Genomic DNA, 21,956 nt, shown 5'->3' on the forward strand with positions numbered 1-21,956 from the left:
CCCAGAAAAGAAAACAAGGATGTTTATATTTACCCAGAAGTGTGCATGGCAATTGACCATCATGGTTCTCTCAATGAGCTCATCAGGACATTCCAGAAGGTGATGCCCAGAGACCACACCAGCATTATTGACCAGGACTGAGACTTCGCCAACCTCCTTGCGGACTCTTTCAGCCGTCAGGTAGACGTTCTCCCTCTTCCCCACGTCACAGGTGTAGGTAAAAACCTGCAAGTTACAGTGGGGCAGAATTTCTTCCTCACCATTCCCAGCTGTCCTCAGAAGTCCAGATGAGGAGAAAACATGCAAAAGAGAAGGAAGTGCAGAAAGTGAGTCACATGGCGATCAGTAGGACAAAGATCACACAAAACAAAAATACTACAGTGAGCTTCAAATTTCTAACGCTGCAAGGCTTGCCAACGACTGAGCTTTACAGCTGCCTTCCTCCCATGAAGTCTTTGGGAATTACAGCAATTTACTGGATAACTTTGCTTAGGGGAAAGTCATGTAATTGTGACAAGCCCAATACAAGTAGACCACATGGGATCAGCTTGCTGGAGCTAAAGACACCTGCAAAGAACTGATCTCAGCCCAGAGCTCAGAGAACAACACACACACACTACACACTCCTCTCTTTTTGGGGAAACAGTGGCCCAAGAGAAACAGCTCTTAGTCTTTAGTATGAGAACCCTCAAAATGGAAACTCACTTCAAGGCTCACAAATCAAAACTGCAATTAATAATCTGAATTCATCCAAAGCCAAGAAATGAATCCACAATTTTTAATGAAGAAATAGGGATCACTGGCATGTTCTAACTGGGCTAGCTGACTCCTCTAAGAAGTACTGTCACAAATCAAGTTACAGGTAAATATGCAATTTTACCGCATAAGAACTTGACAATTTAAAAACCAAAATCGGTATCCTGGAAAACGAATACCCTTATCTTTTAGGTTTTGGCAGGGAGCACAAAAATCTGTATTTGCTACACCTCCATACCACCAATGAAAATGGTACATTTTCACCCTTAAATTAAAAACGCAGGTATCAATAAGTTTGATGATAAATTATCAATACAGGGGAGAAGTGCCCAAGTCAATTTTTTCCGTACAGGTAAATGTTTTCCCTAAAAATGAAAAATTTTGTTAAAAACCAACAGCCATTATCAAATTTCCTGGACCAATATTTATGGTTGGTTATGGACTTTGTTTTGGCTTAAAAAAAAAATCTCAGATTCAGGTTAGTTAATAAGTATTCAGAAATGCAGATTTTCTGGGGTGACCAAAAACATGGAAGAAATTTACAACGAAGCCTAAATCCTCCAAGAGCTTTCTCTTAGGAAGCAAGGCGTCTTTCAATCACGCTCAGGGAAGGTAACTAAAGCACTTATCGCTGGCGAAACAATGTAATTATGTTCCTCAGGCTAAACTTATAGTGAAACCGTCAATACTGCCCTCGTCTAAGGGGTTCAGACCACAGTAAGACAGACACTTCTTCAGTCTAGTCAGAACAACTTCCCAAAGACGCTTCAGTTCCCCATCGCGCCGCTTCTAAGTCGGAGCAAGACATTTCTTTGGGATCCAAACCTGTGGTAACAAGTTCCCTCCGCCTTCCCTACCCCGGAGGGCTTAGGAAACCCCCGCCCCCGTGGTCCCTAGAGACCGAACCTCCGCGAGGACTGGGCACCTTCTCCCTGGTAATACAGAAGTGATCGCGTTCCTTTATCAGGGAGCGAATTCCACTCGTCTCCCAAAAGACCGGTGGGGTGTTCCTTTCCTCCACAGCGGGGCTGACCAGGCAGCGGGGTTTGGGGCCTGCCGTGGTAGGGCGCCGGGTGGAAAGAGGCTTGACCCAACAATGCTCCCGCGCGGCTCCAGGTTACCTTGCAGCGCGGCGGCGTCGGCCGCCTCCAGGTCGCGGTAGATGTGGCGCACCATGCCAGCCGTCTCCTCGTTGCTTTGCGTGTTGATGTCCCACAGCACCAGCAGCGCCCGACGCCGGGCGAACTCCAGCGCGAAGAGGCGGCCCAGGCCGCTGCCGGCGCCGGTGATGAGGCACACCTGGCCCGCCACGCTCTTCTCCTTGGGCCGCACCAGCCAGCGCGCCGCGGCCAGCACGAACGCCCAGAGCACTTTGAAAGTGACCACGAAGAACTCCACCACGATGTTCATCGCGACGCCCGGGGCCCCGCACGAGCCCAGTGCCTGCGTCCGCGCCCACCCCGAGCCCGGCAATCGGGCTCCCGGCTCCGGGGCGCTTGTCACAGAGGCCGGGACGAGAAGGCTGCGCCCCGCGCCCGCCCCCGAGGTGCCCGCCGGGTTGGAGTGCGCGGCGCCGCTCCCTGCTTGCGCGGGGCCACTCCCGCCCGGGCTCGGCGCTGTGGCCCCGGACTGTGCCCGCCGCGGCAGTCACCCGGCTCGGCGCCTCCTGCCGGCAGCCGCCCGCCCGTCCCGCAGCGCCCGGCCGGCCGGCTCCGCTGCAGTGGCGGTGACAGCCGCGAGTTACACGACTCGCACTGCCCTCATGGCCAAACTGCTGCCGCCCGAGCGTCCCCGGAACCGGCGCGCCGGCTCCCTCTCACCCCGGGGGAGGGGTGCGCAGCGGAGGCGGCACGGGCCAGCGGGCTGCCGCGGGAGTTGTCAACTCGACCCAAGTTGCGAGAGGGTGGGAGAGTGGGGTGCGGGGCGGCGGAGCGCCGGGAAGGGGAGACTCGCTCGGCGCAGGCAAGCGCTGCCCAACGCCTTGCAGCTGCCCCCGAGGGCTCGGGTTCCCCGGCCCTGCACTCTCCGCGGCTGTCACTCGGGCACTGGGCTCCGCAGCGCAGCCCGCTTGCAAGTCAGAGCGCTCCGGGCCGGCTCTGAGCGGGCTCCACGCTCCGCGCTATATAACCCCGCGACCGGGAAGCGCCCGCGCCAGCCTCGGCATCGGCCCTCCCTCCGCCCGGCCTCCCCGCCCCCGGGCGCACCCCGCCCCCGGCCCAGCCCCCAGCCCGCCAGCCGTCCGCGGAGCCGAGCGGGGTAGCCCCTCTCCCACGGCCGTGGCCGCAACCTCAGCCCTCCTCGCACCTCCCTTCGCAGCTCACGCCCCCTCCCGTGGGGTGTCCTGGCCTCCGCCTGCCGAGCTCGGCAGTTAGCAGAGCCCCGGCCATCCTCCTCCGGCCGTCCTGTCCCCACTGGTCCCCGGCTAGCCACTTTTCGTAAACCAGGGCACTCTGGACCGCCCCGCCTGCGATCAGGCGCTGCGGAAGACAGCCCTGTGGGCTGGAGCGACGACAAGGACCTCGCGGAGCGGCGAAAGGGGTGTAGTCTGCGACTACCGCGGCAGGGAGCCGGGAGGGCGGCCAAAAGTGACTTCGAATTGCAGCTAGCCGTTTGGAACGTGGCCCAAGAGGCTCTCATTTTCCTGGCTGGAACCGTCGCCGCGGTGCTTGCCTGCGGTCGTGGTCAGCCGTTGCCCTCCCGCCGGGCGGGCGAAGAGTGGTGCATGCTGGGATTTGTAGTTCGTCCCCATGAGGCTCGTCCTGGGAACATTATGGGGAGGAACGGAGCCTAATCCTGTCAGCGCAGCCTGGGGATTAGGACCCGGAGTTGCCAAGGTGTCAGCACTCTTTGCTCTTGAATTGATTAAAAAGTCTAATCAAATGCATATATTTTCTTCAAACAAGTTTTACCCGAAAGTTTGTTGAAAGAGGCTAAATCAGGGAGTTCTTTGCGTCTGCAAGGCGGCTTTTTAGTTCTGGATTCTTTTCCGGCTTATTCTAAGACACCTATGAGTCGTGGGGCTTCTCTCGAGAAGTCTTTAAGTGGACAGTACGCATGCGCCAACTTCCTCTTTTTCCGGCTGGAACCATGGAGGGTGTAGAGTGAGTTGTTTCTGGTCCTCTTGAGAATCCTTCTCCATCTCCAGAGCCAGATACTTTTTGTGTCACTTTTTCCCTCTCTGGCCGTAGCTTGCACCTTTGCCCACCTCCCCGCTTGATTGTGACGCTTTGTGACACCAGTGGGGACCCGAGGCTAGGGTTTGGATGCGGGTGGTCTTAGGACGGAGGTTTTGGAGATCCCGGGAACGAGATGTCGGGTTGGAATGTGTGTGGAACCCGTCGGTTGGCTGACGGCCCAGTCCTCGGTAGAGGGTCTTTCGGGGGAGGCGCAGAACCTCTGAATTGTGTTCGTCCTTGGCTGGTGCTTGGCACAGGCCTCCCTGCCGCCAGGCCTTTGCTTTCAACATGTGGATCCTGATTGAACCAGAGTGGTGGTGGCTTGTTTTTTTTTATTTTTATTTTTTAATTTTTGCGCTTAAAGTCTCGGGGTCAGTGCTTTGCAGTAGTCTTTCAGCTAGTACATTTTGTTATTCGGCTGTTGGTGTGTTTTTTGCTTTTTTTTAATTAGTCGTCGGAGGCCGGGCCTCTTGGTTGAAATAGGGAAAAACGTATTGCTATTGTCATATTTGTGATTGCGTTTTAGGCAACATGGTGTTAAAGGTTATTGACATGGAGCTAAAATATGCATCGTACACTGTAGCATGCCAGAGCAAGTAAAGTTACTAGTGACTAAAGTCAGTGACAGCATTTTGGTAAACAACACTGCTCAGTACGGGAGTAATACAGCCCTGTGAGCTTTTTGAGCTATTGATAACATTTTTGTTTATTAACGTTAGAGAGAAGAAGAAGGAGGTTCCTGCTGTGCCAGAAACCCTTAAGAAAAAGCGAAGGAATTTCGCAGAGCTGAAGATCAAGCGCCTGAGAAAGAAGTTTGCCCAAAAGATGGTAAGTAAACTTTTTGAGGCACTAGCACATAAGGAGGCGCGTTATTGGGATTGAGGATGAGGTGAATGTTCTTGGCAAGATTTACTTCCTAACTGTACTGAGTAATTGCTTAGCTCCCTAATGTTACAATCTGAAGGTAGTGGGGTTTTTTGGTGGGGGATGTAATTGCATACTGTGGCAAGAAAAGATTTAAAGGAAACGTGTTTTAGTTTTCTTTTTAATAATTGGCATTGCTAATTGTGATTGAGCTAAAAATTATGAATAACTGATTATTGGTTTTCAGCTTCGAAAGGCAAGGAGGAAGCTTATCTATGAAAAAGCAAAGCACTATCACAAGGAATATAGGCAGATGTACAGAACTGAAATTCGAATGGCGAGGATGGCAAGAAAAGCTGGCAACTTCTATGTACCTGCAGAACCCAAATTGGCGTTTGTCATCAGAATCAGAGGGTAAGTTCAGTTTTACTGCATTCGGGTTTGAAAGGGAGAGTTAGCACCGGTTAAAAAAAAAAACAAAAAACTTCACATTACTTCTGGGAGCCCTGATTCTGAAACACTGGAGTAACAATATTTTAGGGGAAGCTAGAACAAGGAGGGTGCCGATCAGTAATGGTTTAGTTGCAAGCCATGTTCCCCAAGCTCCTATCCCTTCTGTTAATAGGATACAGAAGTTCAGAGTGTAACATGAGAGGATTCCTATCTGTTTAGGTAGGATTCGATATTCAAAACTATAATGGTTAGTATTAATAAAAATTTCGATGAAAGGCAAATGCATTTTTGGTCCGTTTTCACCACAGTATCAATGGAGTGAGCCCAAAGGTTCGAAAGGTGTTGCAGCTTCTTCGCCTTCGTCAAATCTTCAATGGAACCTTTGTGAAGCTCAACAAGGCTTCGATTAACATGCTGAGGATTGTAGAGCCATATATTGCATGGGGGTAAGTCTCTTTTCTCCTTTGATTTCTGTTTGATAAATTGGTTACGTAGCAACATGAATTTTAGATGTTTTAACAGTGGTCACCTTATTTATGTTTGCTTTTTCACTTCAGGTACCCCAATCTGAAGTCAGTAAATGAACTAATCTACAAGCGTGGTTATGGCAAAATCAATAAGAAGCGAATTGCTTTGACAGATAACGCTTTGATTGCTCGATCTCTTGGTAGGTTCTGTTTGGGGGAAAATTTGGTATTAGACCATGCGATAATTTCTTACCCTCTTGTGGCCGTACATTTCTCACTATTGTGAATCTTCATGTGTTCCCTATGATTCTTGATTTAGCTTAAAAGAAAACGTAAGATGTGGTTTCATTAGCTTGAACCTTATCTTTGTAAAGCCATGCATTTACCTTGTTTATTCCTGGTTATGTTTTTATCTCACAGCCTATTCAAAAACATTTTGAATAATTATTTCAAAACTTTTTGCAACTTTAATAATCTTAAATAACCTTAAAATATTTAGGTAAATATGGCATCATCTGCATGGAGGATTTGATTCATGAGATCTATACTGTTGGAAAACGCTTCAAAGAGGCAAATAACTTCCTGTGGCCCTTCAAATTGTCTTCTCCACGAGGTGGAATGAAGAAAAAGACCACCCATTTTGTAGAAGGTGGAGATGCTGGCAACAGGGAGGACCAGATCAACAGGCTTATTAGAAGAATGAACTAAGGTGAGAGACCTCATCCTGAGAAAGGTTGAGTTAAGGTTAGAGTATAAGTGGTGGTAATCTTGAATACTTTTCCCATTAAATACTGATGGGGGTTTGAATTTTAATCAGTGCTTTTGTGGGGAGTGGGGATCAACTGTCTTAATGATTACAGTTGGTTTGTTTACTGCTTTTGAGGACCTTTCTGGAGGAAAGGAAAAGCCTGTTTTGGGGAGTCTTTAAAGATGGAAATTGGGTGGTCTTAAAAGTGTAAACTCAATCGTTACTTTATAACTGCCTAGTTTATGTTCATTGTTAGCTGCCTAAAGTGTTTTCTAATGGTTTCCTTTTTTTCCTTTCAGGTGTCTACCATGATTATTTTTCTAAGCTGGTTGGTTAATAAACAGTACCTGCTCTCAAATTGAAATATATTGTTGTATTTGTGATTTTTTGTTGTTGTTGTTAGCCTGCCTCTGTCTTCCCTTAACTACTGTGGCAAGTCTGGTGTGTGATAAAATTAAGCCAAATCAACAGCCCATTTCGTGCAAAATCAGGGTCGAGTCTGTGTGAAAGACATCTCTTGGGTTTCTAAAAGGCTTTTCTCTACAAAAGATTTTAATTTTTTGTTTTTAACTGTGCTGAGTGATTCGAAATGGGTTTATTCTAAGAAAGCCTGTTTCACAAGCATTTGTACATGATTTGTCGGTAAGGTAATCCAACTTTGGTTTATGGAAAAAATTGAATTTAGTTGCTAAAATTTATTTCTCGGGCCTTCGCTTGTTTATAAACTGCCATGTAAATGTGTTGTTTTCCTTTTGCATTCCATTTTTGTGTTCTTGTTTTGTATCTTTTGCCATACTTACGTGAGTTACTAATAATTGTTACATACTGTGGGTATTATGAAGGAAGGCATGAAATTTGTGCCCAGGGATGCAAATTATTTCAGAGCATCTGGTGAAATTAATGGGCAAAAACTTCAAAGGTTTTTTTGTAAATAACATTCCTTTATACTTCATGTATTGTTTCACCCAGACTAGTGAACAATGTAGAGTGTAACATGAAGTACATAGAATGAGAGTAAAAATTTTTGTGGTCCTCATTTAGTTGTCAAAGGTCTGACACACTTTGAAACAGCTCCCTTAATAATTATTTTGGTGGTACTGCTCCACAGTTGTTTATTGCTTTTTAATATTCGAAAGTTGCTAGACAAATAGAATTTCTTTGAGTTCTTTGTTCCTGGTTTTGGGACCTATTTCTCTGGCTTAGTAAGTTTGTTTAGGGTGAGTGAATTTTGGAGAGAAATCAAGATGATCGTTTATAAAAATCATTTTACATATTTATGATTGTATCAGTGTTTTGCTAGATATTTTTTGTCTTAGCAGTTGGGTCAGTATTTTGAAATAGTACATGGATATCTAGGTAGAGCCAAAGAGTTTTTTTTTAAATTTTCCTTTGTAGAGATGAGGTCCACACCAGCCTGTGTTCCCCAGCATGTTATTGAACTCCTGGCCTCAAGCAATCCTACTGCCTCAGTCCCCTGAATAGTTGGGATTACAGGCATGACCCACTGCCTCCAGAGGGTTTTTAAGTTATAAATTCAGTTTTGTTTTACTGCTTTGGTAGATAGAGAGTACAGTTCCCAGTGTTAGCACATCCAGTGTCGTGAAGGGTAGTTGTGCCTCAGAAGATGTCGGAGCCTGTTTGGCTTCCAGGTTTTAGAGGAATAGTGAGGGCCATCAGTGGCCCCTGCAGGGTCAGAATTAAGACTAATTATGGAATGAAGTTGGACAGTTGGTGTATTGCTTGCTTAATCTAGGTGCAGGTGGGTGGGTGCATGAAATGTGGGAAGTCTTCATTGGGATAGGAATAAGCACTTTATATACAGAGAGATACTTAGCAAAGCTTTTATTTAAAAAAATACATAAATATATAGCCCGTGCAGACTCATATTGTAAGTGTGGCCTGGGGCCAGGGAGGATGGGGAAATGTGGGAGGGGTTGCAGAGAACCAGGATTCCCATAGAGAACAGAGTAAAGTGGGATGACCAATCTGGTTTTATAAGAGGATTGTGAGGAACAATAATAGGTATGAAAATGTTTGTGAGCTGGTGGAACCTATTCAAATGCAGATTAACACCTGATTAGGAAACTCACCTCTTACAAATGTCATTGCTTTCAAGGGATCCTCCCCTGGAAGGCCTAACCAACCTTAGGGGTCTGGGCACCCACTAGGTTCTCCTACAAGATTTCACCTCATATATGTTTATTTCCTGTTTATCCTTCTAAGGTCCGGCTTTCTCTAGTGGATGGTCCCTTAGCTATCTCAGTTTTTATAAAGTTGTCTTGGACTCACTGGCCTTTAACCAGTGTTAACCTAGTTAGTAACTTCTTTGAAGGTTCATTTGTGGTTGGCTGGATTAGGAGTGTTGGCTTCGGAGCCAGAGTGGGTTCATATCTAGTCTCCACTTATTTGTTAGCTTGGGCCAATAAATAATCTCTATCTCGGTTTCCATGTCAGCAAAATGGAGATAATTTTGCCTAATTTCATAGGATTTTAATGAAGATTAAATGTTACAGGTCCTGTAAAATGCTTAGAGCAGTGCCTAGCTCGAAAGTGCTCAGTGCTGCTGTGCAGTATAGCTTCAGCACTTAATGTGGGCACACAACAGTGAATTATGGAAAATAGCCTCTGCTTTCAGGTGTCAGTCTGATGGGAAGACAGGCAACAGATACAGTGAAATGAGTGCCCTGGGGATGTATAGGATGTGATAGAGCCTCTTAGGGGTGTCTGGTGTCTTTGTGGGCCCACCTCCATGGGAAGGTTGACAGCTTTCTGCTCCCACTGGTTTTCCTTAGAGATTTGGTGTCAAAGAGCCAAAACATTCCTCTCATGTGCCTCCCTTCTGTTAGGTAGTAAACTTTAAGGCCAGGCCTTTTAATTTCTGCCCATTTGCTGACATGTAGTAGGCACTCAGTGTTAAGTGAATGTATTAGTTTTCTTTTGCTGCTGTAACAAATGACCATAAACTTAAGTGAATTTATTGTTTTAACTTTTCTGGAGGTCAGAAATCTAAAATAGGTTTCACAGCCAAATCAAGGGGTCAGCAGCCCTGTGTTCCTTCTGAAGACTCCTTTTCTTTGCCATTTCCAATTCTGGGAGCCCCTTGCTTTTCTTGGCTCGTGGCATCTCTGCTTCCATCGTCTTTGATCTTCCTCCTGCCTCCCTCTTAATATAAAAACTTTTGTGATTACATTGGGCTACTTGAATAATTGAGGATAATCTTCCCATCTCAAAATCCTTAATTCAAGCACACATCTACAAAGTCCCTTTTGTTGCTACATAAGGTAACAAATTTACAGGTCCCTGTAATTAGGGCATGGAAATTGGGAGGCCCGTTATTTGATATTTTATTTCTGGCTCCCCAGCTATATCCTTTGTTCCTCAAAAGTGTCTTCAGCCTCCAGGTCTGGGTACTTGGCTTTTTCATTCTGGAAAAAGGTCTTTTCTGACACACGTCTTCATATATCACCTTTTTTCATAGCATTAATTACTATCTGAAACTGCTGACTTGCTTTTCCCAGCCATTCTCCAATGTAAGGTTTGAGTCTTAGCTTTCTTTATTCTGGCACTTAGAACAATGCCTGGTGCATTGTAGGCACTTCACTTTTTTAAGGGAATCTAACCTCATCAGGAAAATAGATATTTAAAATCTGGAGACTTCAATTACTGGCATATTGTAGTCCTTGAGTATTTGGTGATGGGGGATGGCGACAGGAGGAATGGGGTAGAGTGTGGATTTATGGATATATATATCTGTATATATAGTTTACTTTGGAGGACTCAGAAATTGCATTTTGTAGGAATAATGATTTGTAATAGTAGAAAACCATGTTAGGAGAGAGTACAGGAGTTGTTTCATGCTGTGAAGATTTGGCAAGTTTCACGGAAGAGGTAGAATTTGGTCACCTGATGATAGGAACAGTTAGAAATGGCATGGAGTTTGGGAAGTGTCAGGTAGGGGTGTGATAGCAGAACTAAACAGGAGACCATTTAATAAACATTTGATCACTTGCTGAGTGCCAGTGTATCACTTGATCCACATAATCCTAGATTAGTGTTTCTCCACTTTGATTGCAACCCCAGAACTAAATTCTTAATTGGTTTTGGGATGAGCCCTAGACTTTTTTCTAATTAAGTACTCCACATGATTTTTAATATGCAGCCTAGTCCTCTTGTTAGGTGGGTTAACTTTCCCTCACCCAGGATCACATAACTAAGTAGTGGGGCCAGTGTTAGGATTCCAGGCCTAATTTGAGTGTTAAAAAAATAACCAAATGACCTAGGAGAGGTTAGTGTAGAGCTTAATAAGAATGGAGAAAAGTGTGTTGAGAGCAGTTTAAGGAGTTTTTGTGGGGTCTGAAACCTTGTTACCAGGGATAAGCTTGCAGCTCTAGTGGGGAGTCAAGTCATGAAGGCAGAGGCTTTATATGATAACTTAATCTGGCAAGAGTACAGATGCTAAGATCCCACTGTGCAAGACAGGGTGCTAGGTGTCCAGGCCAGAGAGGGCACACACACCTAACCTTTTATAAAGGAACCGAAACAAAGGAGTCAGAACATGGAATTTGGGCAGACTCGTGAGGGAACTCGTCATTGTTGTCATTCACCTAAAATTGGGCTAGTCAGGTATTAAGTGGCTAATATTTGAAAGGTACAGCTCATCAGTACTCTGGAAAGCCTGGTTATTTTGAACCTGAAAAATAAGTCTTTGATACAAGCTGATGTGCAAACAACCCAGAAAATTGAATTACACCAAGCTTGCCCAACTGCCCTTTCTTTGCCCTATACATGCTTCCTGGTGCTGTTTGCCATTGGGCCCCTCACCTTGTGTCACCACTGACCAGTGTTCACCCAGTTTTGATTCAGCTCACTCCCCCACATTACCCCCCATACCCGGCAGCAGTGACCTGAAGGCAGAGGCACTAGTGCTGGTCGAGGAGTCCCGGTGGCCTCTGCTGCCCAAGCTGTCCAAGCACCCGTCATGGCCCTGAACCCTAACACTGGGCCCCTTGCCCTATGGAACTGAGGCGCGAGGCCCCAGGCGCCTAGCAACTGGAGCGCGTAGGGCAGGCAGCGCTGCAGCCTCGGGAGACGCCGGCCGGGCCGGGCCCAGCGTCGCCGGGCTGCTGGCTGCGGGGCATGCTCACCCCAGGGGTGGTGAATGTGGGAGCTCGCGGCCACCTGCATCATCTGTCCCGCCCCGCCGCCGTGGCCAGCCCCGCGACAAGGCCGGACTGGGCCGGGGGCTGAGGTGGGCACCGGGCTGCCGCTGGCTCCCACACTGCCCGCTGTGCCCGCTGCCCCAGCCACCCCTGCTGCCGGAGCCTCCTACCTGGGCCGCAACGGCCAGGATCGCAAAGAAATCCCTCCCCTCGGTGCAGCTGCGGGCACAGTGAGTGCGGGCGACTGGCCCGCCTCAGGACGAGCCCTGGCCAAGGAGCGGGAGGCTCAGGGGACTTGCCAGGTCAGGGCTGGATGGGAGGTCGGGTCCGGAGGTCATCTAGTCCCACTCCCTCCCACGAAGGGGACACTAAGGCTCAGAGAGGCACGTGAGTCACTCCGAGGATGCTCTAGATGCACTTTATGATGGGAGCTGGCAGAAACATCTGGGCATGGGGACCTGAGGAAGGCTACTAGGTGGGGTCGGGGGATGAGATTGAGGGAAGCGGGTCCGCCTGCCGGATCTGTATATTCTTTCTGCACCCCTTACTTCTGGTAAGTAAGTACTTACATCTATCCGTTAAGTGGACACACCCTTACAGATTGACCCTCCCAGGCTTAAACTGGAGTGGGGGGAGCTTGTTTACTTTCCTTCCCTTGCCTACCCCTGTGTCTCCCTTCTCCCACACTTGCACCCAGCCATGCAGTGGGACATGGAATACCAACCCAGTTAGACTGTTAAAACCCTCTTTCTGTTGCCAATTTTACTTTGAACCATTTCTGATTTACCTATTATTTGTGTGTGTGTTACTTTTCTCACCAGGAGTTAAACATTCTAGAAATTATTTGTGTAACATAGGTAGTCTTTTCTACTGTACTGGTCATTTTCCCATACAACCTTTTTGGGTTCATAGACATCATAAAAACTGGAGTCTCCAGATAAATGCAAACAATTTTGTGAGCACTTTTAGGGTATTATAATCCCTAAAGCACAAGAATTCTTGCTCCTCTTTATTGACTTGTTATGTACATTGTTAACAAGTTAAAATCTCTTGTTACAATGGTGTTTCTTCAGAAATACTCTGACATTTCCTTTTTTAAGTTCTTCCTTACATTTTTCAAATTACATTATAATGTATTAGTACTTATTGAAACAGTGTAGAAGTATATGGAGTTAGAAAGGAGAGGTCTATGCCTTTCTTTACTTTTTAATCCTTGTTAGAATTCATTTGGTGTTCATTCTGCCTTCTTTTTTCCTTTGCTTTTTGGTCATAATGGAATCATACCATGAATTATTTTGAGAAATGTCTTTTTTCACTTATGATGGAGAGGGCCAGGCATGGTGGCACACGCCTGTAATCCCAGCATTTTGAGAGGCCGAGGCGGGCAGATCACAAGGTCAGGAGTTTTGAGACCAGCCTGACCAACATGGTGAAACCCTGTCTCCACTAAAAATACAAAAATTAACTGGGCATGGTGGCGCGTGCCTGTAATCCCAGCTACTCAGGAGGCTGAGGCAGGGGAATTGCTTGAAACCGGGAGGCGGAGGTTGCAGTGAGCCAAGATGGTGCCACTGCACTCCAGCCTGAGTGACAGAGTGAGACTCCGTCTCAAAAAAAAAAAAAAAAAGAAAAAAAGATGGAGAATACCATTCATATCAGTTTACTTAGGTCTGCACTGAGTATTTCATAGTACAGATGTATCAGTTTATGTGACCATTCCTCATTGAGATTGGTTTCAATTTTTCCCTGTTACAAACAATGCAACAATAGACATTCTTTTTTTTTCTTTTTTTTTTTTAAGACTGAGTTTCGTTCTTGTTGCCCAGGCTGGAGTGCCATGGCGCGGTCCTGGCTTACTGCAACCTCCGCCTCCAGGTTCAAGCAGTTCTCCTGCCTCAGCCTCCCAAGTAGCTGGGATTACAGGTGTGTGCCACCACGCTCGAGTAATTTTTTTTGTATTTTTAATAGAGATGGGGTTTCACCATGTTGGCCAGGGTGGTCTCGAACTCCTGATGTCAGGTGATCTGCCTGCCTTGGGCTCCCAAACTGCTGGGATTACAGGTATGAGCCACCATGCCCAGCCACAATAGACATTCTTACACATGGGAACAGTTCTACAGAATAAATTCCTTGAAGCAGAAGTGCTAAGTCAGATGTAGGCACATTAAAAAATTTTGATAGAATCTTGCCTTTAAGAATCTTGAATGATTTATCTTTTTGTCAACAGACTGTATTGAGCAAAATCTGTATTTATTATTCTTTAAAAGAAGAGAATAGCTTCCACTTAGTGTTTATAACATGTCAGGTACTGTGCTGAACACTTCACATGCATTTTAAAATTTAATTCTCACCTTATGAGAGTCAGAGGCAGAATTATTTTCTTCATGACCCTGTGGTTCTGTAGCTCTTGAGGGGCACATTTAAGATTAGAATCCAAGTTCATTTTGCTTCAGTTCCTGGGTTCTTTGCAGGGTCTGAATCCCCGCTCCGTCATTGACTGGAATCCGTGTTTCGTTGGGTGACTTAAGGATTAAATTGGATTGTGTATTTGCTGTTACAGTAATGTTATTAATAATTCCCTTCTCCAGTAACTTGCACAATTGGACATGATCCAATGCTTCCTATGTTGCTGGTTCCCCTGAACTGTCTGCCTCTCCATTCCTTCTCTGCCTTTTCTTCTTCCTGCCTTGCATATATTTTAAGGAAATCTCTGGCTTTTCTTCTTTCTCTCAAATCTCCTTTGCCAACTTTATTACAGTCTCTGGCCTTATTTCTCACATGTAAGTAGATAACTCTTAACATTTTCATCTTCAAACCTGTGTACCTCAATTCGTACTGCATAGATCCAGATTATATATCTCCATTGGATGTCCTGTACTCACTTTTTTCTAAAACAGAACTCCTTGTTGCCCTCCACCTCCAGACTAGCATGTCCTCTTTGAATTTAATTCATGGTTCCATAATTCTCAGTCACCTCAATTCCAAGCCTCATTCAGCTTTGACTCCTTTTTCTCTGCTGAATCTCCCAAATTCAATAATCAATCTTGCATTCTCACTGTGACCACTCTAAATACTCTGGACTATTATGATTGCCTTGTAATTTCTCTTTTGGGCTCCAGTCTCTGCCATATTAATTTTTCTAAAGCATAGCTGTGAATAGAAACCATACCTCTGTTCAGAATATATACCATATGTCTGTTCTGCGGTTCCACATTACTCAAGAAAATATAGACCACTTTGTCCAGCATTCAGATTTGTCTGTAATCTCATCCAATTTATCATTTCATTATTTCTCACACTGCCTTTATCTGAACCCCTCCCTCCAGGCAATCCAGAGTACTTACATTACATTCTCTGTGACATCTTTCCCATCTATATCTTTTCCTGGAATGCCTCTACCTACATTTCTGCCGTCTAAATCTTATTTAAATGCCATTTTCTAATTTCTTTAAAGTCTTTTTTGAATCTCCCCCTGAAAGTAATACCTCCCTCCTTTTAACTCTTCTACTACTTTATATATCTCCTAAGGATTTAATTTATACACACTGCTTTGTATTATAGTTGTATAAGTGGCTACTGTTTTTTCTTCTGGACTGGAAATTCTGTGCAGGCAGAATCTCTCTTTAGTTATTTTTGTGTTTTTGTGCACATGACACATTTATGTGTATATCGTACATGCTTAATGAATATATTTAAGTGAGTTACTACATTATTTGAGAATAAAAAGTCGCATGTATTAGCCTATTGCTAGCTGTAGTGACAAACAGATCCCAACATTTTCTTGATTTAACATAGAAAAGTTATTTCTTGCTCACATAACAACTTCAAGGTAGGCGTCCCTGGTCAGCAAACGGCTTGCTTTTACTTGGTAGAAGGACCCAGACTCTGCCATTCGTCAGCACTTCACTCTTGTCTAAATCCAGTCAGCAGAAAGGCAAGGAGAAAGTATGGAGAAAGCATACTTGCTTAGCTTCTTAGAAGCTTCTTGCAGTGTTACACATTACATTGGCTCACATTCCAGTCACAGGGAGGCAGCCGCTTCCTAGAACAAACGCTATTCTCTGGAGGAGGAGCCAGGATTTTAGTGGACAAACAACCTTCTCTCCCACAGTTAATTTCTACTTGTGAAAACCTTTGGGACTTAACTTGAACATCACTTGCTCAAAAAGCAAAAAAAAAAAAAAAAAAAACCTTCTTACTTCTCCAGTCTGGTTAAGGTCAGCAAAAGTTCTGTTGCGCCATAGAATTTGAACGTAGCTTTATCATAATGAACTAATTACTCCTCCCCACTACCTCCCATAGACCGTATGCTTTATCTTTAATCATTGTTGTATTACAACTCCTAGCACAATGCATGACATGAATAAATAAATATCTTTCTCAATGAATCTATAACTCATCTTTATGTTCACTTGGTAATTATTTTGGTTCAAACAACCCTGAAATTAAAGATTATTTTGCCACCTGCTGTTTGACATTTGAGTTATTTTCATTCTCTTTTCTATTATAAGAAATACAGGAATTGATATTCACGTATCAATGATTATTTCTTTTTCTTTTTGTGGAGACAGGGTCTCATTATGTTGCCCAGGCTGGTCTCAAACTCCTGGGCTCAAGAGATCCTTCTGTCTCTGCCTTCTAAAATCCTAGGATGACAGGTGTGAGCCACCACACCTGGCCAGTAATTATTTCCTTAGGATAAATTCCCAGAAGTAGAATTGCTGGGTCAAAAATATATACAATTATAAGGACATGTATATTACTAGATTATTCGCTGGAAATATTACACCAATATATACTCCCACTGAAACCTTATTCCTTGCACTCCATCTTACTCTATTAATAGTAAAGAAAAAAATCCCTGCCATTTTGATTGGTGAAAGTAGCTCATATTATCTGCCTTTTATTTGAGTACTAGAGAGAATGAATTTTTTATTGACTATATTTTCTCTGCAACAAGTTACCTGGTCTTTAATAAATGCACTCTCAGGATTATTTTTCTTTTCTTTTTTGATTTTAATATATACATATATGTATGTATGTATGTATATGTGTATATATATGTGTATATATGTGTGTGTGTGTGTACATATATATATGTGTGTGTGTGTGTGTGTATATATATATATATATATATATATAAAATAAATTACTGGCCAGGAGTGGTGGCGCATGCCTGTAACCCCAGAACTTTAGGAGGACGAGGTGGGTGGATTACCTGAGGTCAGGAGTTCAAGACCAGCCTGGCCAACATGGTGAAACTTCTTCTCTACTAAAAATGCAAAAAAATTTAGCTGGGCCTGGGGCCATGTGCCTGTAATCCCAGCTACTCAGGAGGCTGAGGCAGGAGAACTGCTTGAACCTGGGAGGTGGAGGTTGCAGTGAGCTGAGATCGTGCCACTGCACTCCAGCCTGGGCAACAGAGTGAGACTCCGTTTAAAAATAAATAAATAAATAAATAAACAAATTATTCAGTTCTTTATGTCATTATTTAAAAAGCTATTCTGGGAACTTCTCGGCAATGTGTCAGACTGAGCTGGCATGGAAGGGTCCCCATTTTGCTTCAATATATTTCGAATGCTGAGTAAAAGATAATTTATGGAAATGTGGCTAAGCTAGGAACAAAGAAAAGGAAATCCCCAGGTGCCTGAAATGAAGGAATGTTCACAGAGAAAGCCACCGTTGAGCCATCTGCTGAAAGCTGGGAGTCACAAAGAAGTACTGTTCAGTTACTATGGCTTCATAACAAATTTCTCCAAAACTTAGTGGTATGAAACAACCATTTATTGTGCTCATGGATTCTGTGGGTCAGGAATTCGGACAGTGCACAGCAGAGACAGCTTGGCTCTGCTTCAGGATGTCTGGAGCCTCAGCTGGAAGATCTGAAGGCTCAGGACGGGAATCTCCTGAAGGTTTATTCACTCACATGTCTGGTGGTTGATGCTGGCTCTTGACTGAGACCTTAGCTGTAGATGTCAGCTGTAATCTTTGTATGTGGCCTCTCCATGTCACCTGGCTTCCTCACAAAATGGTGGCTGGATTTCAAAGGTGAGTGTCCTGAGAGCCAAGTGGAAGTCATATCACTTTTATGACCTAGCTTTGGAAATCACATAGTGTGGTTTCTACTGTTTTTTTGTTTGGCTGAGGAAGTTGGTTTCAGGGAAAGAAACATCTCACCTCTTGATGGAGAAGAGGAGGAACATCACAGTGAAGGAAGAGCATGTGGGACTGCATATGCATTAGTACACCTATCTTTGAAAAATAAAATCTACCACAAGAACCCTTTGACCCTAAGAAGATAACTAGAAAAACATCCCCTTATTGACCTGAGGAGGCAAGAAGGAAGCTTGCCATCTACTTGAGCTATGGTAAGAAAAGAGTCAGCTGCTAGAGATTAGAGATTAATGGTCCATACTAGCTCAAGTCTGGGGTCTGAATTCATATTACTACATGGTCAGGACCGTAGTGCAAGAAATTGACATTTTAGCTGGTCTGGTACCTCTGACACCCAGGGCCAGGCAAAGATCAATGGAAAACCTCTCTGCATAGCAAAGTTCCTGTAATTCAAGGAATCCTTGACTTCTATAGATATCAATCTCTCTATAGATGAGTTTGCAAAGATTACAGAATATGTAAGGAAATTAACTGCAAGGAAGCAGACTTGGCAGATGCTGCAAACAGGAGATTTGTACCCTAAAACTAAATAGAATGGCATAGAAAAAAATTTAAATTTTTCATATTCAAGAAGGTGAAGGAATGGAAACCATAAGACAAGAACAAGACCATACGAAGAAGAGCAGAAGGACTGGGAAAATGTCCTGTAATACTTAGGACAGTTTGGTACAACAAAGAATTGTCCTTTTAATTAACAGGGTAGCTAAAATGAGAATTAAAAAGGGGGAAAAAAAGAAAGAAAAAAAGAGTTGTCCTACCTAAGATGCTTGGGTTGAGACTCTCAGTATAGAAAGTAGGGGGAGTTATGGATCACTAAAATGACTATAGTTAAAGATAGTCACTGAACACACTCATTAACTCACTTTCTTCTAAAATTCTATTGAAATGATAGGAAAGGGTTTAAAAATTTTTTTAATAGCATGGATTTATAAGGACTTAGAGAATAATAGATATAGTATCAACAAAATTTGGAAGTTGGAATCAGAACAGTATTGGGCTTCTCAACAATAAGAATCAAAACATGTAGACTATGGAATAGACCTTTTAACATTTTTGAAAAAATAATTTATAATCTGAGATTCTGCTCTCATCCCAAGTTATCAATAAGTATGGGGGTGAAATGTAGAAAATTTTCAGACACACAGTATCTTAAAAAATTTTACTTCCGGGGGCCTGCCCCTGGGACCCTTGGGGCCAGGTGGTTTGGCCCCTCAGCGCCTGGGCGTCAGGGTAGGAGAAGGCTAGCAGAAGGGACGCACTTGTGGTGGTTTTTAGAAAGAAAATAATGAGGATTTATTTTGAAAAGCATTGTGAAGGAGTCAGCTTGAATAGTCTTGAATGCTCCTGCTTAGGCCCAGCCTTGGAAAATGAGAATTGGGATTCTGACTGCAAACCCTGACTCCTTACCATACTCATCCATCAGAAAACTCTCCATTTTGTGTACAAATAACGTTTTAGGGGTAATCATTGTTTTAGAAATGAGAAAGAATTATACATCGTATTATGGCACTTTTTGTAAGCATCTATTCAGAGGTTTCTGAATCTGGCATTTGAGAGTAGGGCTGGGCCAGAACCAGGCAGACACACACCACAAGGAGCAGAGCTGAGAGTTGGAGACTGAGGCAGAAATGTCTTTCTTCCAGAACCCAAGTTTCCTCACCATGGGCATGTGGTCCCTCGGTGCAGGAGCCCTGGGGGCTGCTGCCTTGGCATTGTTGCTGGCCAACACAGACATGTTTCTGTCCAAGCCCCAGAAAGCGGCACTGGAGTACCTGGAGGATATAGACCTGAAAATGCTGGAGAAGGAACCAAGGACTTTGAAAGCAAAGGAGCTATGGGAAAAGAAAATGGACCTGTGATTATGGCTGTGCGGAGGCCAGGCTGTTTCCTCTGTTGAGGGGAAGGTGCGGATCTGTCCTCCCTGAAACCCATGTGGACGAGCTGGGTGTCCCCCTCTATGCAGTGGTAAAGGAGCACATCAGGACTGAAGTGAAGGATTTCCAGCCTTATTTTAAAAGAGAAACCTTCCTGGATGAAAAGAAAAAGTTCTATGGTCCACAAAGGCAGAAGATGATGTTTATGGGATTTATCTGTCTGGGAGTGTGGTACTTCTGAGCCTGGAATGGAGGCTTCTCTGGAAACCTGGAAGGAGAAGACTTCATCCTCAGGGAAGTTTTCGTGGTGGCATCAGGAAACCAGGGGATTCTTCTCGAGCACCGAGAAAAAGAATTTGGAGACAAAGTAAACCTACTTTGTCTGGTTCTGGAGGCTGCTAAGATGATCAAACCACAGACTTTGGCCTCAGAGAAAAAATGATCGTGTGAAACTGCCCAGCTCAGGGATAACCAGGGGCATTCATCTGCGTTCATTGGATGTGTTGCTTCCACTTGTGTCCCTAAGGAGTGAGAAACCCATTTATGCTCTATTCTCAGTATGGATTATTAATGTATTTTAATATTCTGTTTAGGCCCAGTAAGGCAAAATAGCCCCAACTGACAAAAATCTAAAAAACCAATGAGGATTACTAAGCTAAACCCTGGAAGATTTGAGGCTTAAAATTGACTGCCGGGATGGGCGCGGTGGCTCATGCTTGTAATCCCAGCACTTTGGGAGGCCGAGGTGGGCAGGTCACTTGAGGTCAGGAGTTCAAGACAAGCCTGGGTTACATGGCAAAACTCTGTCTCTACTAAAAACACAAAAATCAGCCGGGCATGGTGGCGTGCACCTGTAGTCCCAGCTATTCAGGAGGCTGAGGCAGGAGAATCACTTGAACCTGGGAGGTGGAGGTTGCAGTGAGCCGAGATCACGCCACTGCACTCCAGCCTGGATGACTGAGACTCCCTCTCAAAAAAAAAAAAAAAAAAAAAATGACTGCTGTGCCTCCTTACAAATGTATATGGTATTTGGGTGCTGTTGTTTGAAATTATTTTTCTTTTCAGGTCTTCAAAAATCTAAGAAAAGTTGATGGTTGACTTGAAGATTACAGAATTTAAGGTTTTTTGGCTTGTGTGTTTTCTACTAATAATTTGTTATATAATAATAATTTCATAATAGAATGGTCATGCTCTGGGATAGTTTGACAAAGGTAAATTATAAAGTGAAATATCTTGTTTCATTGTCTTCCATTCTAACCTCAAAGATTTGTTTCTCTAGAATAAATAACCACCTCTGACTTTAATAAAAGTATGCATCAGAAGGCTGGGTGTGGTGGCTTACTCCTGTAATCTCAGCACTTTGGGAGGCTGAGGCGGGTGGATCACCTGAGGTCAGGCGTTCAAGAATAGGCTGGCCAACATGACGAAACCCCGTCTCTACTAAAAATACAAAAAATTAGCAGGGCGTGGTGGCATGCACCTGTGATCCCAGCTACTTGGGAGGCTGAGGCAGGAGAATCGCTTGAACCTGGGAGTTGGAGGTTGCAGTGAGCTGAGATTGCACCACTGCACCCCAGCCTGGGTGACAAAGCAAGACTCCGTCTCAAAAAAAAAAAAAAAAAAAAGCATCAGAAATCACCTGTATGTACAAGCTTTTCTGATACAACTAATAATAAAAATATATTTACCATAAAAAAAATTTTACTTCCTATGAACCCTTTCTCAGGAAGCTTCATAAAACAAGGGAGCAAACAAAAATAAGCTTATATGCACACATAAATGCATATATAATTTTTAGAAATTAAGGTAATGTGATAATGGCTCAGGGGTAGTTAATAAGATCAGAGAAACAGTATCAAAATCAGACTCAAATATTAGGGGATCTTGGCTTTATCTTTTTGTCTTAGAGTAGGAAAGAGGATTTCTTCAATATGATATTATAGAAAAACAAATAGACAAATTTGACTATATCAAAATTTAAAGTTTCTGATAAACTAAAAGACATAAACAGGTTAAAAATAAACTAATATTGGGAGAGATATTTGCAACATATATAACATATAAAGAATTAGTACTCACCAAATATAAAGCACTACAAATAAGAATAAAACAAAACCCTGTACAAAAATGGGGAAAGCATAGAAATAGGCATTTCACAGAAGAGGAAACCTAAGTGGCAAATAAACACTTTTAGGGAAGTAAAAATTAACAAGGTACCATTTAACATCCAAAGATTAGCAAAAATTAAAATAGCTTAATTGGCAGGGTACAGTGGCTCATGCCTG

General features: G+C 43.9%; 3 protein-coding genes and 1 pseudogene across 3 annotated transcripts in view; 3 read left to right on the forward strand and 1 right to left on the reverse strand.

Annotated features, from left to right (window-relative positions):
* The window catches only part of RDH10 (retinol dehydrogenase 10), a 30,290-nt gene extending 27,435 nt beyond the window's left edge, over window positions 1-2,855 (reverse strand). Inside the window, exons 1-2 of the mRNA XM_004047151.5 lie at window positions 1,878-2,855; window positions 34-269 (exon numbers count right to left, since the gene is read on the reverse strand). Coding sequence (XP_004047199.1) covers window positions 34-269; window positions 1,878-2,166 — 525 coding nt within the window. The 5' untranslated portion in view covers window positions 2,167-2,855. The remainder of the gene's footprint in view (window positions 1-33; window positions 270-1,877) is intronic.
* Window positions 2,856-3,753: 898 nt separating this feature from the next.
* On the forward strand, window positions 3,754-6,847 carry RPL7 (ribosomal protein L7). Its single transcript, XM_004047148.5, has 7 exons — window positions 3,754-3,857; window positions 4,652-4,760; window positions 5,044-5,210; window positions 5,558-5,695; window positions 5,807-5,916; window positions 6,216-6,425; window positions 6,764-6,847. Exons 1-6 carry the CDS (start codon window positions 3,811-3,813, stop codon window positions 6,422-6,424), a joined length of 780 nt encoding a protein of 259 aa, XP_004047196.4. The 5' UTR covers window positions 3,754-3,810; the 3' UTR covers window position 6,425; window positions 6,764-6,847.
* A 141-nt stretch (window positions 6,848-6,988) lies between these two features.
* Window positions 6,989-21,956, forward strand: part of C7H8orf89 (chromosome 7 C8orf89 homolog) — a 49,190-nt gene continuing 34,222 nt past the window's right edge. Inside the window, exon 1 of the mRNA XM_019032273.3 lies at window positions 6,989-11,853. The gene's annotated coding sequence lies outside the window, so the exon portion shown is untranslated. The remainder of the gene's footprint in view (window positions 11,854-21,956) is intronic.
* LOC109028032 (peroxiredoxin-like 2A) lies at window positions 19,426-20,264 on the forward strand (annotated as a pseudogene).

This window comes from Gorilla gorilla, chromosome 7 (assembly GCF_029281585.2).
Source record: "Gorilla gorilla gorilla isolate KB3781 chromosome 7, NHGRI_mGorGor1-v2.1_pri, whole genome shotgun sequence".
NCBI lineage: Eukaryota > Metazoa > Chordata > Mammalia > Primates > Hominidae > Gorilla > Gorilla gorilla.

Coding starts and splice junctions, on each gene's coding strand:
- RPL7 (XM_004047148.5), top strand. CDS start 3,811: ATGCGCCAACTTCCTCTTTTTCCGGCTGGAACCATGGAGGGTGTAGA. Junction 3,858..4,651: donor GGAACCATGGAGGGTGTAGA/GTGAGTTGTTTC, acceptor TATTAACGTTAG/AGAGAAGAAGAAGGAGGTTC. Junction 4,761..5,043: donor AGAAGTTTGCCCAAAAGATG/GTAAGTAAACTT, acceptor ATTGGTTTTCAG/CTTCGAAAGGCAAGGAGGAA.